This window comes from Vulpes vulpes, chromosome 15 (genome assembly GCF_048418805.1).
Source record: "Vulpes vulpes isolate BD-2025 chromosome 15, VulVul3, whole genome shotgun sequence".
NCBI classification, from domain to species: domain Eukaryota; kingdom Metazoa; phylum Chordata; class Mammalia; order Carnivora; family Canidae; genus Vulpes; species Vulpes vulpes.
In genome coordinates, this window is record NC_132794.1 from 2,583,108 (window position 1) to 2,593,408 (window position 10,301).

At 47.6% G+C, this 10,301-nt stretch overlaps 1 protein-coding gene across 3 annotated transcripts in view; it reads left to right on the forward strand.

The window, feature by feature from the left end:
• HSF2BP (heat shock transcription factor 2 binding protein) overlaps window positions 1-7,077 on the forward strand; it is a 108,892-nt gene extending 101,815 nt beyond the window's left edge. The window contains exons 9-11 of one of the 3 annotated variants that reach the window (XR_011997488.1): window positions 1,342-1,559; window positions 4,742-4,806; window positions 5,229-7,077. Coding sequence is in view for 2 of the 3 variants with exons in the window: in XM_072739429.1 (XP_072595530.1) it covers window positions 1,342-1,550 (209 nt within the window). In the remaining variant the exon portion in view is untranslated. Of the gene's footprint in view, window positions 1-1,341; window positions 2,861-4,741 lie in introns of those variants that run through there. The other 2 variants (XM_072739429.1, XM_072739428.1) reach the window with 2 other exon arrangements.
• Window positions 7,078-10,301: the final 3,224 nt, after the last annotated feature.

A 10,301-nucleotide genomic window follows, 5' to 3' on the forward strand; every position in this document is an offset into this window, starting at 1 on the left:
GCTCACAGCCTGTATAGAAACCGTTCCTGGGCTGCGTTTGGCCTCTGGGCCACAGTGTACCAGCCACTGCAGCAGAGAATGAGGTCACTGGTGTTGACGTGTGGACATGGCCATGCCTCGTTCTGCTGGGCTGTTGGTGTGGGATGAGATGAGTGTGGGTTTTGTTGTTGCCGTGCTTGCCTTCTATGTACCATGGGCTTCAAATACCTCTCTTTCCCCTGTGCTGAGTGAGGGTGAGGGCTGAGGTGCCTGAGTGGTTTCCTCAGTACCCTAGTTTGCCCCTCACTGTTGACCTTCCCTCTGTGTCTGTTTCTTACTTTGCTCCTGTCCCAGTTGTAGACTGCCCTTACTGGCTGCTGAATGTTTGCTGAGCTGATGCTGGAGGATGAGGGGAACTGTTTGTCATCTCAGTTCAGCCCCTGTTATCTGTGTCTGGCTGGTAGGGCCTTCCCAGGCCTCCTCCCTGTGACAGCCACACTCTGCACCTGGCCTTTGGTAGGGAAAGTTGCCCCCTCCATGGGTAGAGCACAGCAGTCTTCACTCTGCCCTGGGAACCCTGGGTCAACAGCAAAAGCCTCTGGGTGGCCTTGGTGTGTGACACTTCCCACTGAGGACTTAAGTCTGCTCTTACAACCCACGCTTACTTCTTAAAAGGTTTAAGTGTAGTGCTAAGAAAGAGGTACCTATGTTGAGCTTGGATCCAATTATGATATCCAATCAAGAAGTGGATCTATGGCATATTAAAGTTTCCCAGTAGGGAGGAGTAAGCAGTAAGGAGAGTTGGATCCATCCTGGTTAAGAGCGTAGCTTTGTGTCGTGCTGTTTGCATCTAGCTGTGTTTTAGTGGTGCTAGAGTCCATGCAGGGTACCAGGTTCTGAACTCCAGAGAGAATTCCTCAGGAACATGGCAACACTGTGCATACTGTAGCCTATGACTCTGTGGGACCTGGGGGCCCCAAGAGCTGCTGTACCTGTACGTGGCCTCTGAGGGGTTGATGTACGTGGAATACAAATGAAGTAATACTTCTTCAAACAATCTTATGTGGACAGAATTAGAACACCATGAAAGGCCCTTGTGCTTTTAGTTCAGAATCTTAAAGTGATCTGATTATGAGTAATATTTGAAGACAGGATGTCACTAAATAGATGGTCATTGATTTTTATTGTGTCGCTCTTATGAGTGGAGCTCTTACATTGAAGTAACACTGTTTCTCATTCAGCTTGTAGTTGCTGGAGAGTCAGACCTGTCATTCAGAAGGGCCAAGAGCTCTGGAGGAATAGACTTTGCCTCCGTTCCTGTAGAGTCTCATTCTAACCAGAAGCATTCCCTCTCTCCCCCAGACCCAGATGCAGAAGTGTGTCTTCATGCACTGCGACTCGTCCAGTCTCTGGTCCTGGAGCCGGAAGTCTTATCCAAGTCGGCCTCTGAGTTCCGGAGCTCCCTGCCCCTGCAGCGCATCCTGGCCATGGCCAAGAGCCGCAACCACCACCTGCAGACCGTGGCCCAGGAGCTCCTGGATGACCTCCGCGCCCTGGAGCGTGATGTGTAGGGATGCTTGGTGTGTCCCTTCCCCTCCCCCAGGCCCCCACTTTGTGTTCTGAAACCATCACTGTGCGCCATGTGTTCTAGATGGTAGAATGTGAGTGCTTGAGAGGGACGTGAACGTGTTTGTATCCACACAACTTCCTGGAAGCGAAGAACCACAGAACTTCCTTCCTGTGGGTGGCTGGCTAATCTGGCCCAGGGGCAGTCTTCCAGAAAGGCCCATGTCCTGCACCTAGAAGAGGGCCGTCTTAGAGCGGCTCCTGCTGCTCAGGAGACTTTCTGACACCTGTGGATTCCCCATACAGAGAGGATGAAATAACCATCTGCCCCATTGGTCAGCATTTTCCTGAGATACATTTTTTTGAAAAACAATTCATTCTCTCTCTAGTTATAATTAATACCCTAAAATGCAAGTTTACCTTTAAACCTTTTGGTGAACCTGCTATTTCAGGTGACATTGGACATTTTAGTTCTATTTTTTGTGCCTGTTTTATTTTTGAATAAAGAAAGCCAGAAGAGTCACTGATGTGCACAACTATTGTTTTCTGAAATGTATACTTGCTATTAGGAAGTTGTATATTATAATGCATGTGCTTGGTGGGTAGAAAAAACCCTCCTTCCATTGTTCTGGGCCATTTGGCTATACATTCAGAAGTCCCATTTTTCCTATAACAAATATCATGAAAAGGGCCTCATAGATTAGAGTCCATGCAGTTGGTTGCAGTTCTTCACATGACATAGGTGGGTGTGTCCCAGGATCCCTTCACCATGTATGTCTTTCTCAACCACACCTAGGCCACTGGCAGAGAGCACAGAGGGATCCACTTCATTTCTCACAGACACCGTGCATGCCAGAGTGCAAGTTCCATCCATATCACCCTATAAAGTCACATTAGGGAACACGTTCGCTCCTCCCTTGGGCTGCTTCCCTCACAGTGACGCTGCGGGCCCTTGGGCTCTGGGCATCCTCTCAGAGTGAAGGAAAGAGCTGTCATCCCCTGATGGTGGCAGCCTAATATACGTTTATAAGCTGTTTCTGCTGCGTGGCATGTTAGAGTAATTTCATTCTTCTTAGAAATGGATCTTATAGGCAATGTGTAGTTTATGGCTGAAGCTGAAGCCAGGGGCTTGGAGGAAGGCACAGTGCTGACTCGCAGGCCGACAGATTGCAGAGCACTGCTAGCTCATCGGAGCCAGAGAGCTGTTGTAAGAGGCAGTTTGAAATTCATGGGTGCAGAAATCCATCCATCTGTGTGCTGTGGTTCTGTAGGTCTGACTATTGGCGAATAAAATTGAGGATGTTGTGTGTTTGTACTTTTTCGAGCATGGTATTTTCTTTTCGGGTATTTGTTTGATAAGGTAATGGGAGATAAACTAGCGTAATGAGCTTGTGCTGCCTCTAGAAATGCTGGGTCTGTTCCTGCCAAAAACAGGATCTGCAGTGTATAGAGACAGAACTGGGCCAAACATGAGTGTTGTATAGCTTAGCTAATTAGTAGATGGATGTGATCAAGAAGGATACTTTTTTTTTCTCCTAATTTTGAAGTGTTATAGGGATAGCAGGAGTCCTCATGAAAACTCCTTCAGGGAGAAACGCATGACAAATGCCATGTGTGGAGTGTCTATCACAGGAAAAGTACTTACAGCCAGTCTTAAGGAATGGCTTAGCCTTTCTAATATTTCTGTTTTTCCTGTGAAGGTCAAGGGGGACACATGAGTTCTAATGAAATCTCAGTTTAAAAGTATGTATAAAAGCTTGTGCTTGGCAGTGTTTGGGTCTCTTGTGAATTTAAAATCAGAAACAAAAGCAGTAAAATAGCACATATATTTTTAAATTTATTTTCTTTTAAAGAATTCCTCTGACATTAAGTTGAGGCACTGTTTCTTTCTCCACGGTGCTGTCAGTTTGTCTATAAAGGCCTGGAGCCTGTCAGGCCAGCAGCAGCCAGGCCTCACGCCACCCTATCCTGCCCGAGACGGTGCTCAGAGCAGCCCTCTTGCTCACGGAGCTCAGAGATCCTCATTCAGAAGCAGACCCATGCTGCGGTTCTGAGGCTGGCTTTCCATAGCTGGGTCTGTGCACGGCGCAGAGTGGGTTTGAGGAGTCCTCATCCCGGATATTTACATAGCCCCATGCCTTTAACTTATTTCAGAGGATTTCAAAATTAATTGGAACACCAAGCAGAGCATCGCAGGTCTGGGGCTTGAAACCAGCCTAAGGCCGGCACTCAGACCAGGGACAAAGAAGGGTGCAAATGAGAGTCGTAAATGTGCCTGTTGCACTGGTTCTAACCAGTCCTGCCGTGAGCTGTCCTGCCATGACATTAATTTGAAGGGGGAAAGGTTGATGAATACTCCCGTAGACTTCTAATTTCCTGAGACAAGGTTTGCTGTTTTCTCCTATGCCGTGGATGCTGACTACCTGAGCAGGACTCCTCTGACCAGAGTAGAGTGTTGGGCGTAGGTCCTGGTGTAGTACGGGACGCAGTACAGGATACAGCACCCTGTCGGGAGTATGCTGGCTCGGACGGTGGAGTGACGAACCCAGTAGAGGTTCTTTGATGCTTTTCCAGGCCAGGCTCAGGTGGGGAGGTCAAGACACAGCTGGTACACCTGCGTCTTCACCGAGCTCGTCTGTAGGCTCACAGCTGTCCCTCTGCTCTGAGAGTGTGCACATTTAAAATTGTCTCCAGATGTAGAATAAGGAGTCCTTTGAATGTGCTAGTGCACGTTGCAAAATGAAGACTTGTCTTTTCTCACTTGTAATTCTTCAAGTGTCTTTTAATTGTGGCAGGATTTACCACATAGACGTAGAAGATAAGCATAAAATTACCATTTTGACCGTTTTTAAGTGTAGAATTCAGTGGCATTAAGTACATTCACAATGTTGTGTAACCACCACCACCATCTATGTCCAATACTTTCTATCATACGAAACCGAAACTCTGTACGCATTAAACAAGATCTCCTATTCCCCGGCTGCCCTCTTCCCAGCCCCTGGTCTCCTCTGTTCCACTTCTGTCTATGAATTTGGCTCCTCTACATACCTCCTATAAGTGGGCTCATAAAATATTTGTCCTTCTGGGCCCACTTATTTCACTGGATGCAAAGTCTTCAAGGGCCAGCCAGGTGGTATCATGTCTCAGTTTCATTCCTTTTCATGGCTAAATAACATTCCATTGTATCTGCATGCAGGCACACCTTGGAGATATTGCGGAGTCAGTTCCAGGTGCCCACAACAAAGCGGATATGGCAATAAAGTGAGTCTAATGTTCTGGTTTCCCAGTGCATGTAGAAGTTACGCTTACACCGCACTGTAGTCTGTTGGGCATGCAGTAGCATTGTGTCTGAAAATCAGTTTATTGCTAGAATACGCTAACCATTATCTGAGCTTTCAGGGAGTTGTGGTCTTTTTGATGGTGGAAGGTCTCCCCTCGATGCTGATGGCTGCTGACTGATTGGGGTGGTGGCTGCTGAAGGCTGGGATGGCCACGCACATCTTACAATAAGAAAATAATCAAGTTTGCCACATTGATCAGCTCTTCCTTTCGTGAGCGATTTCTCTGTAGCCTGTGATGCTGTTTGATAGCATTTGACCCACAGGAGAACTTCTCACATCCTGCTGCCGCCTTATCAACTAAGAATGTTTAATATTCGACATCCTTCATTGTCATTCCAACAGTCTTCACAGCATCTTCACCAGCCCTGGATCCCATCTCAAGACTCCACTTCTTTGCTCATCAGTGAGAAGCAGCTCCTCGTCTGTTCAGGTTGGATCCTGAGATTGCAGCATCTCAGTCCCATCTTCAGGCCCTGCTTCTGATCCTAGTTCTCCTGCTCTTTCCACCACATCTGCAGTGACTTCCCCAGCTAAAGTCTTGAGCCCTTCTAACTCCTCCATGAGGGCTGGAATCAACTTTTTCCACATTCCTGGTAAAGTTGATATTTTGACCTCTCCTGCGAATCACAGATGTTCTTAATGGCATCTAGAATGGTGAATCCTTACCAGAAAGTCTTCAATTGATTTTGCCCAGATCCGTCAGACGAATCACTATCCATAGCAGCTAAACCTTACAAAATAGATTTCTTAATAAGACTGGAAAGCTAAAATTACTCCTTGACCCATGGGTTGCAAGAATGGGTGTTGTATTAGCAGGCCTAAAAACTGTAAGCTCATTGTACATCTCCCGCAGGCCTCTTGGGGGACTAGATGTACTGTCAATGAGTGGTCGTATTTTGAAAGGAATATTTTTTTCTGAGCAGTAGGTCTCAGCGATGGGCTTAACGCATTCAGTAAGCCATGCTGTAAACAGATGTGCTGCCATCCAGGCTTTGTTGTTCCATCGATAGAGCCTGAGCAGAGTAGAGTCGATTAGCATAATTGCTAAGGGCCCTAGGATTTTCAGAATGGTCAGTGAGCATTGGCTTCCAATGAAGTTCACCAGCTGTGTTAGCACCTGACAAAAGAGCCTGTCCTTTGAAGCTCCGAGGCTGGGCATCGACTTTTCCTCTCCAGCCGTGAAAGTCCTAGATGGCATCTTCTTCCTATGTAAGAGAGTTTTTACGATCTGGGAAGCCTGTTGTTTAGACACCTTCATAATGACCTTAGCTGGGGTTTCTGGAGAACTTGCTGCAGCTTCTACGACAGCAGTTGCAGCCTCACCTGGCATGCTTACATTGTGGAGACGGCTTCTCTCCTTAAACCCCGTGAACCCACCTCTGCTAGCTTCCTCACCTCTCAGCCTTCACAGAATCGAAGAGAGTTAGGACCCTGCTCTGGATTAGGCTTTGATTTAAGGGAACGTTGTGGCCGGTTTGACCTGTCCAGACCACACAAACTTTTTCCACATCAGCAATAAGACCGTTTCACTTTATCATCCGTGTGTTCACTGAAGTAGCACTTCTAATTTCCTTCAAGAACTTTTTCTTCGCATTTGCCACTTGGCTGTTTGGTGCAAGAGGCCTAGCTTTTGGCCTGTCTCAGCTTTTGACATGCCTTCCTTACTAAGCTTGATTATTTCTAGCTTTTTATTCAAAGTGAGAGATGTTCAACTCTTCCTTGAACACTCTGAGGCCATCGTAGGGTTATTCATTGGTCTAATTTCAATACCGTGTCTCAGGGCCAGGGAGGCCCAAGGAAAGAGGGAGAGATGGGGGAACAGCCAGTGAGTGGAGCAGTCAGAATGCACACCACTCTTACTGGCTAAGTTTGCCATTTTATATAGGTGCCATCAGGGCACCCCAATACAGGTAGGGTAGTAACATCAAAGATCACTGGTCACAGACTCCCCACAACAAATGTAGTAATAATGAAAAAGTGTGGAATGTTGCAAGAATTACCAAAATGTGACACAGAGACATGAATGAGCAAATGCTATTGGAAATATAGTGTCAGTAGACTTGGTGAAGGCCATAAACCTTCCATTTGTTTAAAAAAAAAAAAAAAGAAAAGATAAAAGCAGTATCTGTGAAGGATAATGAAGCAAAGTGCAATAAAACAAGGTACGCCTGTGCCATATTTTGTTTATCCATTCATCTGTTGATAGGTTGTTTCCACCTTTTGACTGTTGGCATAATGCTGCAGTGAATACTGGCGCACAGGTCTCGGAGTCTCCGCTTTCAAGACTGCTGGGTGTATACTTAAACGTGCAATTGCTGTGTCACACTGTAGTCCTATGTTTAACTGTTAAAGGGACTGCCAAACCGCTTTCCACAACAGCTGCACAATTTTACATTCCCAACAGTGTCCGTGCACGAGGATTCCTGTTTCTCCATGTCCCTGCCAACACCGGCTATTTTCTGTTTGTTTTTGTTACGGCCATCTTTATGAGTGTGAAGTGGTATCTTATTGTGCTTTTGATTTGTATTTCCCTGATGACCCAGTGATGTTGAGCCATCTCTTCATGTGCTTACAGGCTATTTGCATATCTCCTTTGGAGAAACGTCTGCTCAAGTCTTTTATCCTTTTTCGAATTGTGCATTTTGCTGCTTCTTGTTGAGTTCCAGGAGCTCTTTATATATTCTGGATATCAATCCCTAGTCAGATAGATGATTTGCAAATATTCACTCCGTTTTATGGGTCGTCTTCTCACTCTGTTGATAGTGTCCCGTGATGTATAAGAGTTAAATTTTTATCAAGTCAATCTGTTTTTTTGTTGTTGTTGCTTGTGCTTTTTATACCTTAACTAAGAAATCATTGCCAAATTCATAGTCATGAAGATTTTCCCCTATGTTTTCTTGTAAGAGTTTTATTGTTTTTGTCTCTGCAGTTTAGGTCCTAGATCCATTTTGAATCAATTTTTGGGTATGGTGTGAGGTAAGGGCCCACCTTCATTCTTTTGCCTGTGGATTTCCAGTGTTCCCAACCATTTGTTGAATTTTGTGATTGTCATTTGGAAATATTTTTACAAGTGTGATTTTCAAAACACAAAGATTCGTGTATGTTATACTCATATTTTAGGAGCCTTTGGTGTTTTTTGTGAGTATTGTATTGTAAGGATTTTAAGTTGTTCCTAGCAGAGCTTCCTCAGCAGCTACTCTCCCACCAAGGATGCATATTTAATATTCTTAGAACATACCTAGCCCAAAATGACTAAAAAAATAAATAAAAATGAAGGCATATTCATAGTTCAGCTTTTTAGCATAAATGGTTTTATGCAAACAGTTGCTCTTGGACGTCTGAGAGAAGAATCCAGGGAGCAGGAAGGGTAGGTGCAAGGGGCAAGGGCCCTGCAGTACTTGTTTGGGGGAAGTTTGAAGATAGCAGGGAGCGTCTGGGTACCAGCATGGGACAGCCTTCATGGTTTGCTTTGTGTGATGGTGCATTGTTAGAGAGTTGGGGGCAGGAGCAATATCTGATTGTCCTTTTTAAAATGTAAAAATAATAGATTTAATTTTTAGGATCAGTAGGTGGCTACACTGTCTGGCTTCAGCCTAGTGGTCACCTGCCAGCCCCACCACCATAAGCCACAGGGGTTCATGATACCAAGACCAGTGAGACACATGCCTCCCCAGGCTGCAGCCTTGGTGCCCTGGGCCAGTACCTGTACTTCCACACCCAGGCTGGAGGTGGACCTGGCACCTGACTCGCTGCCCCGCACGTGTGTCGTGCAGAGCATGGGTGAGGCAGAGGGGATGTGTCCCTGTGGGGTGGAGGAGAGCCCGCTCACTACCAGTTCTGCTCTCAGCCACCTGCACCATCAGCTCCTCAGCTGTCCCGGGTCCACTCTCTCCTGGACTGCAGACCTCACCGCAGAGGTTTTTAGCAATGGAGGAATCCTGGAGTGCTTAGTGCAGTGAGCTGCTCTCCACAGATGTGTATGAAAGCACAATCTCTCGGCATTTGTGGGGACCTCGTCAGTGTCGGGTAGGTGACCTCTTGCCCTGGGTGTGAGAATCACATGACATGGGGCTGTGGCATGACAGGCATTTGATAGCGCCATGACTTCTGTGAGACTGTAAGGCCTCCCACAGGCCCTGGGAGCTGGCCCTGTAGCTGGACGCATTGGTTTTCAGGCGGCCGCCGGGGCTTGTGTCCACTTTGCTCCAGCTCAGTCCTCACACTCACTGTCTGCAGGTAGGGGGGGAGCCCAGGCCATTGAGCTGATGAGATCACAGCCTCATGGCAGCCTCTCCCCGCTGGGTGTGCGTCCATGCTCACCTGTGCTCACCTGTTCTCCAGGCCAGGGTCTGATCCTGCTCCTGGGTTTTCCCAGTTCTGGTGACTAGTGGTTTCAGTCCCTTGGGGCTCCTGTGGCCGGCAGAGAGGCAGGGGAAATAGAACACAGCAGTGATGGCCACCGGTTACCTCTTCTGCCCACGCACCCAGGTGGCGTTTGGACCACACATTGGGATCCATGACAGGCTCCTGTAGCTGCCTGATTGCATGGAAACAGGCAGATAACACGGAGGGAGAGACCTAGGTTAATCATCAGTATTGAAAACTTTGATTTTTAAAAGGTTCTGTTCAGTGTCTGCAGGTCAGTTTATAAAAGTATGTCCTCCTGTCTCCAGCCTGCTGGTTGCCTTTGCTGGGAACACTGGGTATTTCTCTGTGTCATTCTTTGTTTGAGATCCCCTAGAGCGGAGGCCATCGGGCCTGGAGCAGAGAGACCTCCCTGCCTGCTGTAGGCCAGCGAGCCAGCTCCCGGAGGCCGGGCTGGGGCTGAGCTGGGGCTGATGGGCAGGGCGGTGGGTGCGGGGGAGAGGAGACCCCATGCAGAAGGGCTGGCGCTTTTGCTTTTCTTTCCCATCTTTAACTCGATGCCCATGGAGCAGAGATGAAGGACAGCGGGAGCTTGGAAGGTACCACTTAGGGCAGAGTGGGGCAGGTTCCTCCTGCTGGCACCGAACTCACAGAAGGCACACTTTCCCGAGACCGGAAACTCACCTCTTAAGCATCCAAGCTGCTTTTTTGAGGTGAACCGTTTTCATGGCAATCTTTATAAACACTTCGCACACTGGCTGCCTTTATGCGTTGTACTTGGCATGTTCACTCTTCTAGATGAATCAGTGTTTCCCCCGCCTGCCTCCCGCCGCGGGCGGGGGTGGGGGGGAGTCTGAGAGCTGCGCTGTAGCATTTGAGCATACTTCCTCCAGCTAGGAGAGTGGGAGGTGGTTTCTCACATCGAGATGAGTTTCTCGCCCACGTGTACCCCCTGCTTACGGGGTTGGGGGCAGGGGCACATATGGTGGCCTAGATCCCTGTTGGTCAGAGGTGGTTTCTGTTTGGTTCTGGCCGGGCACAAGGGGTGGC